Source organism: Tachysurus fulvidraco, chromosome 22 (assembly GCF_022655615.1).
Source record: "Tachysurus fulvidraco isolate hzauxx_2018 chromosome 22, HZAU_PFXX_2.0, whole genome shotgun sequence".
NCBI lineage: Eukaryota > Metazoa > Chordata > Actinopteri > Siluriformes > Bagridae > Tachysurus > Tachysurus fulvidraco.
Genome location: NC_062539.1, coordinates 9,493,870 through 9,518,225, shown reverse-complemented (window position 1 = coordinate 9,518,225; position 24,356 = coordinate 9,493,870). Strand labels below are relative to the sequence as shown.

Genomic DNA, 24,356 nt, shown 5'->3' with positions numbered 1-24,356 from the left:
TTATAAACCACATACATTTTTCTTCAATGCACAACAACAACAAGAATATTAACAAAATATGAGTTGATTATCTTTTAGTCCTCTGAGTATTTTATTGCATTTTGAATTGATCACCATCATCATTTCATGTCATGTTCACCTGCCACTAAATAGTCATATTTTAAGCCCTAGAAACACCATCTGCTGCTCCTTCCAGTCCATGTGTGTGGTAGTAAAGGAGTCCAGACCTAATTCATTTCTTATTGAACACTATAAATTTAAATAAAAAAAATTATGAAAATGTATACACTATTTTGTGTAAAAGGGACATTCAATCCCTTTTTTAAGTCACAATTTGGAAATACATTCAAAAAAACAATCTAAAATACAATTTGGAAAAGAAAATGAATCTTTATAAATAATATCTAAAAAGCCCTGAGCTCATTTGACTTGACAGCTAATACCCAGATCCAGTAGATGGCAGTGTGCTCCAGGATAGAAGACTCTTAATCACAATGACAATTTATAGTTGCACATCACTGAACAACCTAGATTGTTTACATTTGTAGAGTAATACATAATACATGTTGCAGTGCTGGTTGTCTCTCCTGTTTTTTTTTTTGTTTTTTTTTTGTATGTTACTTTTGTTTTGTTTTGTTTTTTTAAACAGCAAATGGCAGAATTATTTTAGAGGCAAAGTCATTAAAAGAAATAACTGCATGACAACTGGGCACATTAACATATTTTTGCTTTGGTTTTAGAGATAGCAATAGTCATTTGTTACTTTAAATCATTGTAGTGTTTTAGAAGAAATGCAGGAGAAATTATTAGGTCAATACAGTAATGTTTTTATGTCTCCATTCATTCTGCACCAAGGAACCTTTTCTAAACATTATAGGAACAAGTGTAGGTTTCACTGACCCTCTGAAGTAACCACTGGACCATGCATTAGGGTATAGACCTACAAAACACTTTGTATAGGGCTGCATTTGCAACCATGTCAGATTTAATATGTTACCAACATGTAAAGAAACAAGCTAGTCTGCACATAGTTCCCATGACCAAATGGGCACATGGGTAAATGCAAATATTGATGAGATGAAGATGAAAGCTGGCATGAAATGTTCAGCGGTCGTAGAGCATGAAAGTAAGGGATTTTAGAGTAAGAGACTTTCAAACAAACATTCATAGAATTCAAAGAATGAATGAAAGCAAACTCTGTGTAAACCTTGTTTCCTTTATTCACAATGACAACTATGCAAAATTTGGTACATTGCTATGAATCGTCATTGGCCTCACATGGGCCACTATGATGCTAGACTCATGATGCTGGAAGCTTGAACCAATCTGGCCACTTTTCTGTTACCTCTGTTATCAATATGGTGTTTCCACCCACAGGACTGTCATTAATTTTTTGTTTGTTTTTACACCATCCTGTGTAAAGTCTATTTGTGTGAAATTCCCAAGAGATCAGCAATTTACAAAATATTCAAACCAGCCCAGCAACAACCATGACACAGTTAAAGTCACAGAGATCACACCTTTATCTTTAATTCCTATGTTTGATGTAAGCATTAACTAAAGCTTGTGTAATGTATCTGCTGCATGATTGGCTGATTCTATATCTGCATGAATTTGCAAGTGCTTAGATGTTCCTAATGATGTGGACAGAAAGTAAAAAAACTATGCAATATTATACAAACAAGAGACCGGTTAAATATTGTCATGACTGTGATTTGGCTGCATGTAGTCATCCTTATTAATTTTTTGCACATTCCTGTTAATGGTGCACCCCTTTTATATTTTATATTAGAAGTATTTTTTATATTAGAACAAGATGTTTCAAGTGCATGTGTATATTCAGGGGACAGATATATAGTATTTTATATTTTAAGTTAATCTATTTTAAATTCAATTTAAACTTTAATTGAATATAGTCATTTATTTATTTTTATCCTTCTCTCTCTCTCTCTCTCTCTCTCTCTCTCTCTCTCTCTCTTCTGTTTCCATACTTCTGTAAAGCTGCGTTGAGACAATGTGAATTGTTAAAAGCGATATACAAATAAACCGAATTGAACTGAATTGGATTCAGGTGTGAATGCAATAGCCCATATATCTTATAATAAATAATATGTAAATAGTGTAATACTCATCACCTGTCCATGCAATAATCAAATAACAGGTCTCCATGAGGTTTTAACGTAAGGCATCCACATTGACTTTACACACGCTAACACACATTGTATAACTGTTTGTATAACACACGTTGTGCTGGGCTTCATTCACTCGTTCAGCTCCACGTTACTGATTTGCCCACGCGCACAGCACTCCGTCACTAGCCATGGGTTTCCACGTGAGTTTTAGTCCTGCCTTACATAAATAAACCGACAGCTCTTTTAGCCAATAGTCACATACGAGCCTTTGCGCCCGCCTACTTTCATTGGAAGCGCAATTTTCCGAGCCGATCTGATTGGTCGAAGAGAGACTTGGCTTGGCGGTGTTTGAATTGAGGTCATCGCTCGCGCTGGAGATTCAGGGCAACAGTGTGAAGAAAGACTGAACCTACAATATACGAGTGCAGTGTGTCAGAGTGCAGAGCTCAGTGACAGCAACGTGAAGAAGTTCGCTAAAACGGTAGGCTGTGTTTTTTTTACTTATTAAATTGTTCTGATTGTTTTCTACTCAGTGCTGAATGTATAACACTGAAATTTCATTGTGTGATGTAGAATGGAAAATGTCCTTATAAGGGCATACTTTTTTATGATGATGCTCCTTGTAATAAGTAACATTATACACTGACGTTATACACTGAGAATATGTGTATGTTTGGGGCGCGTCTTTAACCCACATTGTGTAAACACGCGTGTTGCGTAACTGTGTCACAGAGTGGGTCAGAAGTCTGATACTGTCCTTAAGATTACATCAATGAAAAGAAAAAAATGCATATATACCTACGGATACGGATCCATTCTTTTTTTGCATTAAATCACAAGATGTATTTTACCTCTTTACGCCCATGAATAATCTTACAGTGCAACAAAAGTGGGAAACTGGATAATACTTGAGAGCTTGATCAGGTTAGAAAAACGTGTCACAACGAGCTTTCCGTGACATTTCCAGCCCTGTGGGCTTACTATCTGATGGACTGGAAGATCAGAGGTTTCACCGCCTTTCACACACACTTTGCCCTCTTATACACAGCACATCTTACAGGAAAGTAACTTGTTCAAGACATTGGCAACTATGCAGTGTTCTCGCTTTCATAGATAGATAGATAGATAGATAGATAGATAGATAGATAGATAGATAGATAGATAGATAGACAGACAGACAGACAGACAGACAGACAGACAGACAGACAGATACAACTTGTCATTGCATACTAAAGGTACACAGCAACAAAATGCAGTTTGTTATCTACCAGAAGTTTGTCATCCACCAGAAGTGCATAGAGTACCATTCGTGCAAATAGACAAGTGCAGATTAATATGTAGCATATGTACAGCATGTTATATATATATATATATTGCAGAAAAAAAGTTTAGAATATTGTAGTAATATTTTTGTTATATGGGTCGACAGTCTAATTTAAATATTCATTCATTCATTCATTCATTCATTCATTCATCTTAGGTGTCTTGCTTTATCCTAGTCAAGTAATGCTAGATGTAACAGGGAAATACACTCTGGATTGGATGCCAGTCCATTGTAGGGCACCACATACATACAAATTCACACAACTTCCACCTAGGGGCCATGAAGTGTAGCTAATCTACCTAACAGCATGTTTTTTGGGAAGTAAATGGATACTGGAAAACTGGAGAAAACATTTGCAGAAGACGTGAGAGTCCACACAAACATTGGATACTGTTTGAGGCCTTCCTTAAAAACATTCTCTTTTTTTTTTCATTTTTTTTTTTTTGCTTTGGTTGTAAATTTGGGCTAAGACAGACCAATTTTTTTTACTCTTCAAACAACTAATATAAAAGCATCGCCTAGGCCATACAAACGAAGGCTACGTTCTTTCTTTTAAATTAAAACCCGTGACGTCATCTATGTTTACACTATTGGTTAACGGATGTCACACGTTCGCTTCGTCTCATACTCTCATTCACTGTCAGTGTTAACGGTTCGCGCTTGGTAATGATGGCTGCGGCTGCAGTAAACAAAATGTTCACGGCCACCGTTCAAAGTCATACGGGTTCGGGCACCATCTAAAAAATTCATACATCTAAAAAATTCATGAAAACAGCTCGACACCGCTTTAACTTGGCATGAAGTTCTGAAAAAACTGTGCTCAGCATCAAAATAAGGTTTGCAATGATGCGCCCGAAGGCACGGGTTGAAGACCCAGCCAGTGACGTCATGATATGCTGATTTGTTTAATTTCATACCTATGTAATCACCATTACCAAATTGTAAATTTTTTTTTTTTTAGTGAAACTTGAAAAAAAAAATGGACCTACCTACTGACCTTTTTTTTTTTTTAACTGCAAACCAAAATATTTTCAAGGATGGCCTGATGCTTATCTTATAGATTAATTTGACTTCAGCTGTAAACACTCATATAGAAAACAGTTCAAGAGCAGTACTTTAGCTAGTTATTTGGCTTGGGGAAATAATAATGAAAGACAAGGGAACTTTGCGAACCATCGCCTTTATGGGAAGAGTCACTGCAAATCGTGCAAAGTTATTCTGTGTGATCACCTTAATCCTATGAATAAACATTTCAGTCCTGATGAGAGTAGTCTCTCCAGGATGTTCCACCCAACATGCCCAGGGCACAGGAGAATGGTTTAATAGGTATGGAAATAGCTCCTTCCCGCTCCATCGTCAAAACTGCACATGAGGGAATATCTCCTGGAAGAAGTATCACCTTGTACAGGTTCAATGTGCACTGAAGCAGATCAAGTGGTTTGTGGTGGACCAACACCTTATTGATTGCTCTTTAATTTATCACCAGTCTGTGCAATAATCGGTTAAATATACTATTGAATATACTATTAAACTATATACTATATACTATTAAATATGCTTTCTAGTAAGCTACTTTGAAAGGATTAACTCACAATGAAGAAAAATAGCAGTCTTATGGATAGCTTACCCTTTACATTAAATTGTTATTGGTTGTTGCTGATCACTGTGTTAACTATTTACTTTGTGTGATTTATTGCTAATACTCCTGAGTGTGTGTATGCTTGTGATTTGATGTGTGTTTGTGAGCTAATTATTAAAACTGACCTAATGAGGTGATCCAAATACCTTAATCTACCTTTATCCTGTGTGACTTTGTTTTTGAAACAGCAACACCTCCCTTGCCTGCTAATACTCAGCAATTTTTGGAGATGATTTTTTTGTGGTGAAGGAAGCTTTCTTTAGAACACTGATGTTTAGTGGGCTTTTCTTTCTTTCTTTCTTTCTTTTTTATTTAATTTCTTTCTTTTCTTTCTTTTCTTTTCTTTTTTTTTTTCTTTTTTTTTTTTTACATATTTAAGCTATTTTTTTGGTGTCATTAGAATTCCATCCGTGGGCTGTTATTGAAGTTAACGATATTGAAGAATGAGTACAACAAAGACGTTTTTTATTTAATGAATTCTATGGGAAAGAACTAATTGCAGACGTTCATTCAAGTGCATGGAAACTGGTGGGCGGTTGAGCCATCTGGTGTTTTCTCAATCAAAATTAAGCAGGGACTCGCATTTAAACATTTAATCATCTAAATATTTGGGATGATTTTTGGCTCATGTACTCATGTACACTAGAGTTATTCTCACAGCACATCATCATACTTGTACCAAACTCCATATCAAGCTACTGTGTTAATTTTGTCTGAAGCTTTTTGCTCTTATCCAACTTCAGTAACTGTTTTATCTTAAATGCCACAAATGCACTCTGATAGATTTTTAATGTTGATCTCAACACCTTACAGCACAATTCAAATCCCTTATCTCATTGTGTGGTTTTCTGCACTCACACAGATAGCAGGGAGTTTAGTATCACCAGGGGTTGACTACACGGAAATGTGCACTGGAGAAGAAAGGGTAGATTTGTCAGGCAGTGCTGAAGTGCCTGGCGGCTGTGTTATTGCATACCACACAGTTAGGCGTGGAGGAAAGGCTGATGACGCACATTGAGAGGGAAAAGCACTGTTTTTTTTTTAGAGAGGCATTCTGGCTATGAGTCACGTACACACATACGCACATACTGTACATGCACAAATGCCTTATATTTAAGTATTTACATGTATATATAATGTATCACTTAAAATAATTTAGCTAATGCTAAAATTTTGTGTCTTTAAAAATGTTAAAATGTTTTTAACTTAATCGATTAGATTTTTTAAAACTTAAAACATTACATTAAACAAATCTGTAATATAATTAGTTATGTTTCTGCCTTTGTTTTTATATCTCCATTTACCAATTACAATGGGCTGTTCTCAGTGTCTCTACCAAACTAATATGTGAATAAGTAAATAAGAAGTGATGGCATAAATACATTTATTTTATGTTTAATAAAACTTATTTTAAAATTGAAAAACCTTTCACTTACCTTAATTGGCCTTGTCATACAGAATAACAAAAATGATGAAATGTTATTAAAAAATTATATTTTTTTCCCCATTTTCCAAAAGTATCATTTAATTCCTGGTCTTTGGAAACCAGACAAAATGGAAATTACAGCCTAGAAAGAATTTAGAGAGACAGAATGCCCTCGGCATAGTGCAATACTATGTATATGATATTTTCACATTAATTACAAAAGATACAAACTATTAGTTTAATCACGTTCTCATTTTATTAATAAGTCAAAGATTAAAGATTATTTGAAAGCTGCAAATCCAGTGGAAGAGTTAATGTGTTTATCACTGTGCTTGAATAGCCTGGTTTGACCAAGTGACCGCACACACACACACACACACACACACACACATACACACACACACTGACGTAAATGGGAATGTGCTCAGCTGCTTCTGTCTCAGCAGAATCACTATACCATGACCTCATTTTCCAACACCAATTTACTTGAATTATCAGGACCATTTAATCTGAATGTTTCCCAGTGGTAAGAAGGTTTGACTCTCAGTTTTTAATTGTTTTAACATATTGGACATTTTATCAGGACACCTGCAAGAGATTCAGCTGTAGGTGAGCTTGAATATATATATATATATATATATACATATAGTGGGGTCCAGTTGCTGTGGGTTCATATGACTAATACAAAATTGTCTCTGGAGATTCACGCTCAGCAGATGGTGGGTGGAGATGCAAAAAATTTCCTTCCTTCTTACATCAAGCCAGAACTTGGTAATTAGCATTTAAATCTCCAAGTCTCCAGTGTGCTGAAAACCAAAATCAAACCAGATCCAAAAATCAAGGCATGTGTTATTGGCTTTGTATTTTTGGTATGTGCAAGAAAAATCTTCCAGCTGACTGGAAGATATTAGGCACTGAGTTACAAATTAGGCCTTCTACATTGGCAGGAAAATACTGAATACTGGCCTGGAAAAGTGTCTGTGGAAGGGATTTTCTGATTTCTGTTCATAAATCTGTACTGTTTGTTGTTCTTTGTACCAAGAAACTTAAACATTATTCTTACTTCCTAATAAACATGCATTTACCATCCTGAGACTAAGCTTTTGTAATATAATGATTTAATCATTGCTTCATGATATTACACTGCCATGATGTCCAGTGACAATTACTCTGATTGTTATATTACCAAACTTTCCAAACTTCTTTCATTTACTATGTTGGTAAAGCTTAAATTAAATTTCTTTACCTACTTATACTGATCGACTCTCTACATTTATGCTTCTGTTTGAAAGTTCTTTTGCGATGCTGTGAAAGCTACCACTATCCATCTTGATGCTATGCCTAATCCTCTAATTAAAACATGTCTGCTTTTACCATGTCCACTCATAATCCTGCTCTTCAGTCCTGGCACTATTCACAGCAGCGTGAAACCTGCAGCAAACAAGTTCTTAAAAAGTCAGGGCTTGACCCAGAGCAGCTCAGTAATTGCTAGCGTATTTCCAACCAGCCTTTTATGGAAAAGCTACCTACGCTACCATGTGGTAGCAGCTTAGCCCAAAGAATGCATTGCCTCAAACAACCTGTGTTTAAAAAGTTTCAGTCATATTTAACCTGTTCTCTTCAGGGTTCAAACAACTCATTGCTCAAAAGTAATTCTGGGTGGTTGAAAATAGTTGCAAAGAATATCTGAGCAACTATTTTTGTTATACTATGCCATGACATACTTCTGTAGCTCTCAAAAATGGTTCGACCAATGGGTGATGTCCCTGTCTGGATCTAATATTTTCTCTCTGATAGACAACAGTTGGTTTCAATTGATAGATTTAGGTCAGAATTGTCTTCACACTCTATTATATAACATTCCCCATGGCTTAGTACATTAAACAAACACTCTACCTTGTCAATGTTATCATTTATTGTTATACTAATGATGTTCAGATTTGCATACACACTGAATCCTCACACAGACAGCTTCCTCCAGCTAACTTTTATAAAGTAAAGCATCTATCACTTTACACTACTGGTCCAGCACTGGGCCAGTGATGTCATGACAATAATCTTTTCCTCAACGTGAAGAAGACAAAAGAAAGAAATTGTCATCTACTTCAGAAGAGGACCTCCTCGGCACCCCCCACTAACCATCAATGATGCTGCAGTGGAGTGGGTGAACAGCACCAAGTTCCTAGAGGTGCATATATTTGAGGACCTCTCCTGGATGACAAACACCTAATCGCTGGCCAAGAACGCTTAGTCATGCCTTTACTTCCCCCGCAAACTAAGGAAAGCACGAGTCCCACCTCCTCTCATGTGCTCCTTCTACCGGGGCACAATTGAGAGCATCCTCACCAGCTGCATCATGGTGTGGTACAGAGGTAGTAGTGAATGCAGTGAAAATTATCAGTTTCTGTCTGCTCTCCCTTATGGACATCTTTCACACCCACCAAAGCTCTACTTCAGCCGGCTGTCCTCAGGGAAAAGGTACTGGATCCTCCAGGCTCCTTTCAAAAGACAGCTTTATCAGACAGCTTTAACCATCAGACTGTCAGGATGTTGAACTCTGTCCATTACCTCCCCCTCTCCCACCTACTCCTGAACTTTAAAAAAATCTACAGCTCACTCCACATTTCTTCAATGCACATGAGATACTTTACACTCTGCAGAACTCTGCACACATTTGTTCCAGAAACTTTAAATCTAACACTGTTGGACTTTATACATTACAGTCTTTTTGCACTACTGTCACACTGCTGCTATCCGTCTTGCACCTTACGGATTCCTTAATACTCAGTATTCAGAATGTTTACATATATTTGGATGTCTATTTGCACCTTACAAATTGTTGACATATATTTTGGACATATATTTGTTAATATATTATCGAATTCACTGTTTATATTTACTCAGATGTATATTCATTCAGATTTAAGAAATATATTCACTCAGTTAATATATGTCTTATTTATTACAAATACACTGCTGTTACCTCCATATAAACCTGTTTCTACATTACATTAACTGCTGATATTCTTATACAAAATTTCTATATTGCATTGACAACGTAAACACATGATAAGAGACAAGAGAAACAATATTTCGATTCTTCTGTATATCTGCACATATGGTGGAATTCACAATAAAAACTTTGCCTTGAACACCAGCTTAAACCTCCTTAAACAAGCCTTGAAGTTACTGAAGTTAATTAAACCATGCTGTAGCACAAGTGCCCTTCTTTGTGTTTTTCACATCTAGGCTCAATTATTATAACAATATTCTTTACAAACCAGAGCACAGTTTCTAAACAGTATAAAGCTGAAACCTTTTTCTGGCTTTTCAGCTAGATGCAAATTAAAATTCCCTGAATGGGAAAGATACACAGTCACTTCTAGTAGTTACTTATTAATTAAGTAGTGGTTACAACATACTGGACTTTTGTCATGATCTACATTGCACAAGAACCGCTGAACATTTAGTACTTGCGACTACAGATTATATTTGTTCAGTTAGTGTACGTGCTACCAATGAAATCTGAACGGCTGCTTGAAAACTTTAACATGAAAACTCTTATGTAACTAATTACCATATGATGAGAGTTGCACTAATAATAATGCAATTTCATAATCCTGCTGCATGACATAAACCACATAACAGGTCTCTGTACATATTTCTATACTATTATCTATGATGTTTAAATAATTCCATACTTCGGGAATTAACACATCTTGTTCTTAATTTATAATGTATAATGACACCATTTTACTTTTGAGAAATAATAGTATATTATTTAGAGCAATATTTTTAATAACTGTTTTTTTTTATTAATTCTAGTGCAAGATTATAGATATATTCATTTTTAAAATGAAATACACTTGTAATGTACAGTGTGAATAAATAGGCATGCTCTCTCCACTGAAGTATGAAGAAGAAGACACTAAATTCCATGCTAAGTTCCCTCTTTTTCTCATTTTTTTCTCCAAGACTAGCACTCATTTTATAATCAGTCAGTGTAGAATGAATGTAGTTGATGGGCCAAACTACCCACCCCACTCTTGCTGGCCTAGCTCTGGTTGGCCCAGTTCTGATACCAAATATTATTTTAACACACACACACACACACACACACACACACACACACACACACACACACACACACAGAGAGAGAGAGAGAGAGAGAGAGAGAGAGAGGGCATGACTTTGAACTTTGAACTTGAATAGACCACAAGCTGGTGATGGCTACATTTCATTTGGTTTGTTGGTGTTTAGTATTTAAAGAGTTGCAAAATAAACAGGAGCACGAAGCTCTGTAAAAAGCCGACTGTAACACCAGAGTCTTATCACTGTAACCGTTAACATTTCAAATCTATCTATTTTATATCCATGTTTAAATGGGCTACAAAATGTTGGTTTGTTCAACAGACCAGTTCTTTAAGGCCTGATTTCACTCCCACACTTGTAGCTTATGTTCCACTTTTTTCACTGCGGTGTTGCACAGCTTGGACACCCATGTAATCACTGTGACATATACTGTATTACTTTTCTTTTTGACATTTTGACAATATGACATAGTAGTCTTTAGTAGTAGTTGTAGAAGTTTTGTTCTTTTTTCAAATGCCCATTTCTTTGCAGATTTATGAGAAATATCAAACTTTTTCTATACAATTGAATGTGTATTATTTAGCAGCTTGCATTCTGCAACTACACTAGGTGGAAAAAGTGGGATGAGGAAAACAGTTTATGGCAAATCAAATACTGGTCAATATGTCAGATGAAATCCTGAAAATATTCACTAGATTTAAAAAACTTAGAAGTGACTCTCTACAAAAGCTTAACATATAATTTATTTTTTATTTTTAAGATATTTCTAGTATATTTATCCAGATTGGTGCCATCTAATTAGATATTTATTACTCAAATGAATATCGGTGTATGAATGGTGGCCTTCTCTTGAGAGTTTTGTTTTTTTTTGTTATCTTAAATGGTTTAAATAAGCTTTGTTATAATTGTATATTTTAGGGATATAACAGCTAGTCAATAAACTCAATGTCTTGTGCTTTTTTGTCCAAAGTCATTAGTTTGTTTGACAATGCAGGAGGTTGAAAAATAAAATGTTCTCAAATGATTAGAGATTAATGATTAAATGATGATTTCAAAATAAAGGTTCTCAGGAAGCATCTGAACTGTACTGTATACATCTGCTCTGCATAACTAGACCAGAAGCTCAGCTTTTCTGATCATTAAAACCTCTCTACCTAATATCTCTCACTCATGTGAAGTGGATCAAGGCATACTTGTGTTGGGGTTGTGTTAGGGTGTAGGTGGAAGACTCAGAAAGCAGGCAGAATTTTATCCAAGCTCCAGGCTTGCTTTTATTTAGTACATGTTTTTCACTTTCAAAATTTCAGCAAAGCAACACAATAGTTAATGGGTCTGTCCATGATTTGCAGCTTTTGCTCCATCTGGTTCAAGTTCACACCCCTTGGCGTGTGTGATAAGTAATGACACAAGTGAGAATCAACACGCGTTGCATGCCGGTTTGACCCGTCACCTCTCCTCACCAGGAAGCACTATGGAAAGAAGGCAAGCTGGTGGTGGCAGAGAAATATCCTTGGATTGGAAAACTTGGGTCCTGGCGTTCATGTTGATGTTGCTTTGTCATGACAACATGCACAATAATATAACTGTAGAGCTCAAAATAACAGTTGCATGTGCATGTTCATTCACATATTACTACTTCATGAATTAGACAGCTGCCTCAAGCCCAAATTTGTTACCTGTATGTTTTTCAACTGAGATGTAGTTCTGGCTCATGGGTCTCTTTAGCAGCAATGTTGTTAGAGGTATCAGTGTTTGAAGGCTTAAATATTGTGTGCTACTTTAACTTCTCAATTCTTCTTGCATGTGAAGGTTATAGACGCACGGTGAGAACAAATTTTATCAGCTTAATAATTAACTTAGTTGTTCAGTTGTTCAGTGTATCTATATCACTTGTAAACCATCAAAGGTTGTATTTGAGAACATTGATGTAGACTTTGCTTTATTTGAGTATTGGTCCTCTAGGTTACTAGGTTACTTTGCATTTCTGGCAGCACAAAGTCTCTTCCTCTGCTATGCTTACAATCACTGGGTACCTTATCTAAAATGCATTGGTTATAAATTTCTCTTAAGAGATATTCCTCTTACACAAAGCAGATTTGTCACTTATTTAAAAGGATCTATGTCTTAAGGGTGAATAGATTATGTCATTGAGTGGATAGCAGCATTTGCTTTTCACTTGCTTAAATATAGGACTGTATATACTGTATAATTATATGTATGTATATATAATTTTTTATTTTTTGTGTGATTTCAGGAGTTCAGCAGTATCCAAAATACTCAAACCAATCCATTTTGCACCAACATCCATGCCATGGTGAAAGGCAGAGATAAAATTTTTCATAATTTTCACCATTCTCATGTTTAATGTGAACAATAACTAAAGCTCTTGACATGTATCTGAATTGTTTTATGGATTGTGCTACTGTAACATGATTGTCTAGAATATCTTTATTTGTTGCAGCATTAGGATTTCCCTTCACAATCTCAACACCTTTGGGATGAATTTAAAGCTGACTGCACACAAGGCCTCTTTGCCTGACATCAGTGCCCAAACTAATGTGCTCTTGTGGTCTACATCCACACTCCAACATCTAGTGGATGGCATTTCAGAAGAGTGGAGGCTTTGAGCATTAATTTAATTCAGGCACTTAAGAATCACAGCCTTTTTTACATAGTCCCTCTATTTTTATAGTCTCAAATTTAATTGGACAAACAAAAAAATTGTAAATATAAGGTCTGTTAGGTCTAATATTTGGATGCAAATTATTTACAATGATTCAGTGACTAATAAAAGTCTGGAACCTCTGGATATCACAGAACATGTGACATTTCCTTTTTTAAGATGCTTTACCAGGCTTTTACTGCATCTGTTTTCAGTTATTGCTTATTTTTGGGTTCCTCTTCCTTCAGTTTTAACTGAAAAAAGAAAGTATGCTCATTTACGCTGGGGTCAGGTAACTTTGCCATTTATGAACATTTAATGTATTTGACTCAGGAGGCTCTTGGGTTGCTTTCGTGGTATGTTATGTTTCATTATTACACCTGTACTGTGAAACATCGTCCTTTGCACCATTTGGCTGAATCTAAACAGAAAGCATACTGTAGCTCTATACACTTCACAATTTATTCTGCTACTTCTATCAGCAGTTACATCATCAATGAACACCACTGAACCAGTTCCATGTCCAGGGTTAAAAGTGTTATACAAATAAAACTGAATTGAGTTGAACTGAATAACACTGCCTGAACCAGGTTTGACAGACGATGTGCATCATGAACCCTTTCTTTCCCTCTCCATACTCTTCTTCACCCATCATTAATTTTGGCTATATTCGAAATTTGTACATAATCAAAGTCTAATCTGGTCTTTTTGTTCTTGAGTGCTAACAGTAGTTTGCACCACTACATTCTATATGCCTCTACATGAGGTCATCTTTAGATTGTACTTTGACAGTGATACACCTGCCACCTCTAGTGTTCTTGGCTTGCCTAGATGATGTGAAGAGGGTTTTTCACTAAGGAAAGACCTTTGCATCATTCAGTTTAGTTTTCTTCCATAGTCTTCCAGGCCTTTTGGTGTTGTTGAGCTAAAAATGCATTCCTTCTTTTTAGGAATGTACCAAATTGTTGATTTGGACACTCTTAAAGTTTATGCTATCTCTCAGATAGATCTTGTTTGAGCTTGAGAAAATGTACAGAACATGTAAAAAAAGTTTTAATTACAAAACAGTTACATTTTCTTGTTAAAGTCCTTGAATTACGTAGGAAGTCTATACTTAAGTAATAAATCCATTGTGGTTATGCACAATTAGAATTGTGTCACAGTTCACAGTCCCTGGGAGGTACAGTAAAACACCAGATCAGTCTTGTCTGATAACCTACAGAACCTGTGAAAAAGCCTAGAGCAAGGCTAAAGGGCAAGGCATACAGCTACAGAGGCTAGACCACATGGTTTAACACCTTTGAAGGTCCAGATAGAGGTTTTGTTTGGATAGAGATTTTGATGGAACCCCTAGACTCTTGACCATAGCTAAGCTAAACTGAGCTTTGATGCTCTGTGAGCTTCTCTTTTAAGAAGGGCACCAGACAGATGCTGCCCTTTAAGATTATGCTTTTAACCTAGGTCCTTGTAGGGATTTGATTATTCTTTTCTTATCTGTACAGCTCAGGTATAATGTGTTCTTTTTTGTAGCCTCTTTAATGCTGTATCTGAAGTGGAAAAAAAAAAATTCTTAATCTGTGTCTATAACACGGGAGCAACATTCATTTTCTGCAGATAAAGTAATGCAAATTAAATAAAGACTTTCATTTGCTATTTGCCTTCATAATTCACCTTAGCCATGAATGAATAAAACAAAGTGGAGGAGAATTACTTGTGACATGCTATCTGTATCTGTATGCAGTCACATGATGTACAAGAGAATGTAACAGGAATATTGGAAATAAATTACATTTGATTCAGTATGTAAGACATCTGGTACTCACACACTAGTAAGATTTTGCTTTAGCAAGCTTTCATCTAATTTGTTATATTCTGGATGCTGCCCAAAAAAATTTTGTCACATGAGGCTTTTCTAAAAGGTTGAACCTTTGTAAGCCCACTGTTGCCACATCCTACCCACCTTGTGGCTGCTTCTTATTCGGTTACATATAAACCTGTACTAGCGGTTGAGAAGAAAAATGAGAACTACAGCAATGCTTTTGAGGTTTGACATAAACCAGGTTTTACCAAATCTATTGGTGAACACACTGATCTAGTGTAGATTATCAAATGTCTAGAAACAAGACATTGACATATACTTGGATTTTCTTTTCTGTGTTTTATCACCAATGAGTGAAAAAGATTTGGCTATATTCCACAGGAACATAAAAGTAATCGGGTTATTTGTTCATGTACAAGAAGTGGGCTGGCATCCTACTGTTCAAGAATATTTATTGCTCTTGTGAATTTACCAACAATATCAGTCAAACAAACATGCTTTCTTCATGCAATAAAACCTTTGTAATGTATTAAAGGTCATAATGTTGCAGGATTCATATGGTCCCATCGGGTTCCTTGAATAGGCTTTTGTATCATGGAACGTTCTCTATGCTGCCAATTTTCTGTCACTTATGTTTCTTGTATGCTTCTTTGTGTTTTCTCTCAAAGGTTACCCAGGCCTACTTTAATTCCATTGGGTCATAATACCATTGAGACAATGGGGTAATATTTTTAATCACAGCACAAATGCAGAAGCCTGTCTCCATGTCTGAAGACCCGATCTCAAAAAAGTATCTATTTTCCTCTCTGGAGAGCCAGGACCAGGCCTCTGGCTGCAGTTCGATGGCAACGCTTCATCGAATTGGCAGTTTTGCAGAGACAGGAGAGCTTGGACTGGCCTCAGAGGGCAGTGACAGCAGCAGTCAGGACCCTTCTGCCTCACCCCATAGTGACGATAAGATGCCACACTCCATGCATGAGGATGTGGAGATGAAGAGCAGTGGTTCCAGTGGAAGTGGCACAGAATCTCAAGGAAATGAGTCACATGGCAACGAGTCACGCGGAAACTCATCAAACGGGAATGAATCAACCGGAAGTTCCAATGGGAATAGCAAGGATTCAGCTCTTTTGGAATCATCAGGGAGCAACAAGAGGTAATACCATCAACTATTTAATATTGTAAGTAATTTTAAGGTTTGAACTCCACCCAAAGTTCAGTAGGTTCAATATCAAATTTCAACGTCAAAAAGAAACGTCATTCCAAAACTAATGGACTTTGCTTTAGCAAAGGCAATTTGGAACTCATTATAGAGTTTTGCAACCAAGGATAGATGACAAAGCATGGCACTCCCATCTGTATATTATAGTTATTGTAATCTCCAACATCACATTGAATTGACCAGTGCCATTTTAGCAGTTTGAAAGAAATGTAATGAACATGCTAGACAGTATCATGTGAATTGTCACAGATGATCCAGTTTACCACCACCATCTATGGAGATCACTTTGGTGGTACTGTAGCTGTAGAGGCAGAACACTAATTAGAAGGAGTAGAGTAAAAGGTAATGTTGTTGTTTATTTTTGCAAAGAATTACAAGCTTATATGATAAGTCATTTAAATAGTATAGCCGTGTTTCAGTCAGGGTGTCCTTTCTGGAAAATGAAAGTATGTATTGTTATTACTATTGATACAGTTTTTTTATGTTATTTTTTAATCCAGCATTTTGAATATTACATATTAGACTGCTTGGGGTAATTACATAACAAGAGTGTTTGTTTCCCTTCCCATCCTCCAAATGTCTCTTTTCAGCTAAAACAGACAAGCAACAGGCCTAGAAGTACTAGAAGTAACTGTAAAACTATTATATTTGTTTAATTTCTACCTTAGAAAAGTCATTTGTAAAAGGAATATATTGAAAATGCTCATAAGTTTGGATTACACAGTATTCCTGCTTGGGGTTGGCAGGTCTTATGATCATTTCCGAATATTTATAACATCACCAATCACTTGGAATTGTACACTGGACGCATTTACTTTCCAGAGCCTTAAATGCCCAGCAGTGGGAGTTTGGTGGTTCTAGGATTTAAACTCGCATCCTCCCTAGCAGAGTGTACAAGAAAAGAATTCTTTTTTAAGCACTGAAGTTTCCACTGATGCTGCTGTGTACGTCAGCAACCATGACACCAGGTTAATTAAATTTATTAAGAAAACAGTTAAATTGGGTTAACTTACCTTTCTCACAGAGCATGCTGAATAATCTAGTATCGATTTGACAGCGCAGACCAACGACACAAACAGGGTCATGACTTTCCACCTTGGCTTACTAACAGAATAAGAAAGACCTGAACATCATTGAAAGCATCTAAAATTGGTCTTTCTGTTTTAGCAAAACTGTGCCAGGTGGAGTCATCTTTAGACAGATGAGCAATAGATTTTTCAGAAATCTGTTGTGTCATAAAAAAAAACAGAAGATAGATAGAAGCTACTGTAATAACCACCTAGTTGTTCTAATATGCATTATTATAACTTTTACTTATAAAAGGCTTATAAACCACCACTACCAACAAATCAGTCCATGCTCATTCTAATGAGACCCTGAAGAGCTTTACAGTGTTATAATGAGATTTTCAATTCATGAAAGGACGATAAACAAAAGAATCTGACCAGAGGCGTATGCAGAATTACAAATGATCATTTTATTTATGTCAGGTCTGATAGTGATATTTGTGAAAGGACAGAAGGAGCTTATTTTTGTCTAATGATAGAAAAAACATATCAATATCCTTTTTAATTTCTCAGCATTTGTTGCTTCTCTGTGTCCAGCAGAATACTTTTCATTCCCACGCACTTAGAGAGGTATTTCCATGCCAACGTGCCATTTGCGTATATACATGGGTGTAATTTATTCATGGCCCATTTTCAGTGTTCTCGTCTCAAGCCTTTTAACCATTATATTTTTATTCCATTTTCTATTTTTCTCTGCTTCCTGTTTGTCAATACTTTATACCCCATTTTTTGATATTATTTCAGCTGTTTCTGTGGGAATTTCTTTATGACAAATTGATTACATATGACTGACCATGAAAATTCATCAAAATTGATGATAGGACAAGAAGAATACTAATCAGGGCAGCTGTCAAAAGACCTAGAGCAACATTAAAGTAGCTGCTGGATTATCTGAAGTATTTGTCACTCCCTGCTCAAGACAACAGTCTGTTATATACTTCACTTATCCAGGCTGGGTAGGGTGAGTGGAGTGTAGCCCAAGCCCACATAGATTTTGACAAAACATACATGTAGTTAATTTTTCAAAATGTGATATAGTTTGATAAGAGCAAGATAGAACATTTTTGTTATAATTTTACAAGAAACTTTCTATGCAAAAACAAGTCAGCACCCAAAGACCACCATAACCATCATGCTATAGGTCTCTGGGTGCTGACTTGTTTTTGCATAGAAAGTTTCTTGTAAAATTATAACAAAAATGTTCTATCTTGCTCTTATCAAACTATATCACATTAAGCTGGGATTGGGGCTTTATTCATGGTGGAGAGCATCCTGCATAACTCTAAATACTATACTTTTGCTGAGGATAAAGAAAAATTCTGACCGGATAACAACCTCAAGACACAAATCAGAGTCAACAAAAGAAGATTAAAAGAAGGTCAACATTTTGAAATTCCGCAGTCATAGAACCATTGAAAACCAGTCAAATGACTTTAAAGAGGCTGTCCACATTTTTGCAAGGAAGAGTTGAATAGAATTGCCAAAACAAGACTCTAACCCAAAGAGGCTGACTTCTGTATGATATTTATAAAATAACAACAAAACAATGTGCTATACTTTGTATTAATAAATAATTCATTATTAATATTTGCTAAACACAGTTTTTTGTGACGCAATGCAGTATGTTATCTTATCAGCAAAAGACACAAATTAGGGAACTCTATAAACATAACCAAAGAATTCTATAAACAGAACCTGTTTTATTGGTTTTAAACCTTTATAGGAAAGGGATTTGCTCTAAAATTCCTAAACTGGATATATAAAGAATCCTATCTGTCAGGGAAAAGCTGTTGTAGGGTTTTACATAAGAGCTGTATTTAACAATGTACAACCAATGCCTATTTCTCTTGTATTTCTATTTTAGTCAGTATATTTAGCTCATCTGCTTGGATATCCTATTTGTGAACATGCTTTCTATTCCAAGCTCCTTTGGGAGCTATTTATAAAGTCTCTGTTTAATCTTTGAAGAGCCTTAATGTCAACTGCACCTGGACAGGTGCTCTGTTTAGTACTTACAGCCCTAAGCTAATAGGACAAAACAGTGGCCTGGATACGTGCATATTTATACATTCTGTAATCTCTCTTGATCTATCTTTGAGGAGCCTAAATTTCACTCGCACCTGGATGATTACTCTTAGTAATTACTGCACTATGCTGAAAGAAAGCTGAAAAAACAGCAGTGGCCAACACACACACACACACACACACACACACACACACACACACACACACACACACACACACACACACACACACACACACACAGAGTTTTGTTAATACATCCCCTCCAAAAACCGGATGAGAATTTTAGCTTTTATTTCTGGATATTTAGCTCTATACGTAAAATGTCATATTTTTATTTGAACTCTCACATTGTACATGATCAAAAACGTCTCTAGGTTACGACCGTAACCCTAGTTCCCTGAGGAACGAGACGCTGCGTCGAAACGCTATGGGAACGCCCTCTGCGTGACCGCGCTCTGAACCACGTGTGTAATCTGACCAATAGGCGTTGGGACGTGACGTCATCGGCAGATGACGTCGCGTAAACAGGAAGCTACAAATGGCTGTGAGATGGACAAGACGTTAGCTCCTCTGAGAGAAGGTAAGCGCGCAGGGATGCAGGGAGTGTGGCACGGAGACGCAGTGTCTCGTTCCACAGGGAACTAGGGTTACGGTCGTAACCTAGAGACGTTCCCTTTCGGAACTCGAGCTGCGTCGAAACGCTATGGGAACGAGTGTCCAATCACGCCACACTGACCAGACCCTGCTTAGAGAGTGAGGGCCTCGGCACCTGCACGTAGGACAGAGGAGCCCGGGGTGGCTCTGAGGTCAAGGTCATAGAACATGACAAAGGTCAGCAGGGTGGACCAACCCGCAGCGTCAAAGATGTCTTGGAGTGCCACTCCAGCGGACCAGGCCGTAGAGGCCGCCACACTCTGGGTGGAGTGAGCCGATCGGGCAGTTAACTGGTTCCAGGCCATGGTGCTCACACCACGACGTAAACAGTCGCCATCGTGCGGCGTACGACCTCCTCGTGGAGGAAGCTCTGGAGTGGAGAAGGGTCTCTACTATCTCAGGGGCCACAGCCTCCACAGCTCTGGGCGGGGAGCGTCACGCGACGACATGGAGCCCCCAACATGGGGCCTTGGGACAGAAACTTTCGGTCTTTCCAAACCTCCAAGGCTCGAAGGGCATGCCGCGAGACCTTGATGGAACGATATGGGTTTCCCTTGAGAGAAAAACCCCCTGCCCCGGAGCCACCACTGGAGGGGAATCATGTGCAGGAGGCCAAGCGGGATTACGCTGGACACCACTGCCATGAGCCCTAGCAGCCTCTGGAACTGCTTCACAGTAAGTGGCTGGCCTTCCCGCACTCTCCTGAACGAGGTTAGGCCGAACAAGAGGAACCAATATTGGTGAGCTTCGCCCCCGAAAGCAAACCTCAGGAACCTCCTGTGTGCAGGAAGGATGGAAACGTGAAAGTATGCGTCTTCCAGATTCAATGTGACGAACCAGTCCCCGGACCTGATCTGAGTCACGACCTCCTCGAGGGTGAGCATCCTGAACCTGAGCCTCTTGAGAGAGCGGTTCAAGGAGCGTAGATCTAGAATGGGACACAACCCTCCATCCTTCTACGGAACGACAAAGTACGGGCTGTAGAAGCCTGACTCCCGAACCGAGGGGGGAAGCACCTCGATAGTTCCTCTCCTCAGGAGTGTGCGCACTTCCCGTTCCAGGACCAGAGCCTGCTCGGGTCCCACCAGGGTGGGACACATCCCGTTACGGGGAGGAGAGGACGTAAACTGAACTGTATAGCCGTCCTCTATGATCCGCAGGACCCACAGGGAGACTCCTGGCAGCTCCTCCCAAGCTGTCAGAAAGTTCCTCGATCCTTGTCCGGGAGGTCAGACAAGGTGAGCCATAGATTCCTTTCAGTGGCCACCAGGGCCGCCATGGACCGACCAACGGCCCGCGCCGTGTGTTTCATGGCCCGAAGAGTCAAGTTGGCAGTCCGACACAACTCCTCAATATCAGAGGTCCCGGAGCTAAGTTCCTCACCCAAATCTCGTAGCAGGTCAGCCTGGTATGCGTGCAATACACCCATGGTGTGGAGGGAGCCCGCGGCTTGACCTGTTGCCGCGTAAGCCTTCCCAACTAAGGCCGACGTAGCACGTAGCGGCTTAGTAGGGAACACCAGAGCCTTTAGCGATGATGCTGGCGTCTCTTCCACACATGGCATCGCCCCGTAGCCGCACGCCTTAGCCCCAACCACATTCGCATAAAGCGAGAAGTGAGTAGGAGAAGTGCGCGTAGAGTACGGAGTTTTCCAGGATCTGGACACCTCGGCGTGCAGATTGGGAAAAAATGGCAGGCTCCGGCGCTGAGGAAGTGACACAGGGCGCAGGAAACGCTCATCCAGCTTACTGGGTGTGCGTTGCTTCTGCTGCTCAGAACAGACAGAGCATTTTTTAGGTTCTCTGGTTCATCTTCTGAAACTTTTTGATGCATCTGCAGCATACTGTGGCAATGGTTTATGGATTCCTCCTCTACAGTGGCAAGAACCCAAAAGCTCTTTTGGCTCATTTGGTGCTCTCTATAGTAATACATGTAATACTTGTTTCAGCAGCTTTTGTGGGGAATAAATATAATGGCATCACACCTTTTTATGATTAAAAAACTGGAGGACTGTTGAAAACTAGAAAGCATTTATATAAAAAACCTAGCGTTGGCTATTAGTTGTTATTTAAAAGAGATTGTTTCAGCTTAATAATGAACAATTCTAGTTTTCTTGCTGTTCTTATCAGTGGTTGTTATTCAGAATTGTTTCATTGTTTTTATTTAGTGTATTTTATTTTGCTTGCAGCTCCAACTCTCACAGTCCTTCACCTCCCAGCAGCTCCAATGCCTTCAGTCTTCTGAGTGCAAGTTCTGAACAGGACAACCCTTCCACTAGTGGATGCAGGTTTGTCAACACTTGTATTTAATTGCAGTACATATAGTGCTTACCTTCTGGGATTAATACATATATACACCAGAAAAGACGCTTGCCTGTTGGTGGCACCCACCACTATGTGCATGTTCTGTACATTTGCAGTAGTGAAGAGTCTGCCAAGGCAAAAACACAGAAGGAGCTGATAAAAACTCTCAAAGAGCTGAAGCTTCATTTGCCAGCAGATAAAAGGAACAAGGGCAGCAAGTCCACCACTCTGAACACCCTTAAGTATGCTCTTCGCTGTGTCAAACAGGTTGAAGGTGAGAAGAGCTCTTTAATATTGCACCTTTTTTAAGTCCAATTTAATTGTTTATTACTTTGTGAAAATTAAATTGAAGCCTCTGAAGATTTCTCTTGAAGTTCTCTATTATTCTCATTGGGCAGGTGGACAAGGTCAACAATATTTATGTATGGAAAATGCATATTCAGAGTTATGCAGCTCAGGTGTAGAAGTGTCTGAGACCGTGTTTTATAGCATCAAGCCTTAAAACACAAACACTTGATTTAAGCCTAAAACAAATGGGGGACCGAAAATAGTGACTGATAAAGTTTATAGATCTAAGAATAAATATATATACTGTATATGGTAATGTTAAGTATAAATGTGTAATAATAATGATATTTGGCCAAGTGTTTGTGTATACTTCACACCATTAAACCCATGTGTGCTTTTGAACATCACATTCAACATTTACTGGCCCCTTTTTCTTGTAAGAATTTCTAATAAGGTTTGGACCCCTTAGTTCATTGAGGGGAAATTGTAAAGCTGCAGCATACAAAGACATCCTATATTTAGTTCAATTACATTTCATTTGTATAGCGCTATTGTGACAATCGACATTGTCACAATATATCTTGAAAGAAATATACAAATTCAGGATATACATTTGTGGTAATTGCATTCCAAAGTCAACTTCATGGTTTCCATGTGGTACTATTGATAGCAATGCCACGTATCTCTAGGATGTCCATCTGGGGTCTCTAGCAGTGAGAAGTCTCCAAGTGTTGAGAGTAGGGCATCAAGATATAAAGTATATTGTCGTAAAGTATATTGCCAAATTATTGCTAGGTTAATGGGGGAGGCTTAATTTTATGAAATATATTAATGAAATTGTTATGAATAAATATGTAAATATATAAATATTATCCCAATTATGTGTTTAATATCGGCCTTAAATTCTTTCCATTTATTTACATACCAAAACATGAATTTTATTTTATCAATAAATACTAATTGTTAAGTAAAACCTCTGATCAAAAGTGTTACAATTTTGATTACTGCTGTGAATTTTGTTTCAGCTAATGAAGAGTACTACCAGTTGCTTATGATCAATGACAGCCAGCCATCTGGCCTGGATGTATCCTCATATACGATAGAAGAGATTGACAGCATCACGTCAGAATACACACTGAAAAATACAGTAAGTTCCACATGTTGATCCTGCTGCTGAAATAAAATTATTATAAGTTACTTGTATATATTGTGTCATTTGTTAAGAACAATATGACAATGGTCAGTGAAATCTTAAATCATCAGCTCACTGAGGGCTGTATTCAAAATCCAACAGAAAATCAAAGTAAAAATTTTCATTTACAGGCTGATCCAACTTGCACGAATTTGATTATGGCAACTCATATCGTAACTCAGTAGCGTGTATGGCCCCCACCTTCCTGTATACACTCTCGATAACGTCTGGGTATGCTCCTGATGAGATGGCATCCTGGAAAATCTCCCCAAATACCAGTCCTGTCGGGTTTGTGGCCCTTCTACAGCCCTGTCCAGATCTCCTCGTGTAACGGCCCATGTACGTGCCATCCTGGAGACACTTGATTATCTGTGCAACCTGAATGGTACAAATAGTGACAAGGACCCTAATACAGCACAAACCTAGAGACAAATAAACTAGGGAGGATAAGTAGAGGGCTGATCCATAATAACAATTCCTTACAATTCACTTACAATTCCTAACTGGACAGATT

General features: G+C 37.9%; 1 protein-coding gene across 5 annotated transcripts in view; it reads left to right on the top strand.

Moving 5' to 3' along the window:
* The first annotated feature begins 2,470 nt into the window (after positions 1-2,470).
* per2 (period circadian clock 2) overlaps positions 2,471-24,356 on the top strand; it is a 44,690-nt gene continuing 22,804 nt past the window's right edge. For 3 of the 5 annotated variants that reach the window (XM_027143234.2, XM_027143235.2, XM_027143233.2), the window contains exons 1-5: positions 2,471-2,613; positions 15,763-16,247; positions 22,248-22,346; positions 22,479-22,636; positions 23,676-23,797. In XM_027143234.2, coding sequence (XP_026999035.2) covers positions 15,841-16,247; positions 22,248-22,346; positions 22,479-22,636; positions 23,676-23,797 — 786 coding nt within the window. In that variant the 5' untranslated portion in view covers positions 2,471-2,613; positions 15,763-15,840. Of the gene's footprint in view, positions 2,614-15,762; positions 16,248-22,247; positions 22,347-22,478; positions 22,637-23,675; positions 23,798-24,030; positions 24,228-24,356 lie in introns of those variants that run through there. The other 2 variants (XM_047806429.1, XM_047806430.1) reach the window with 2 other exon arrangements.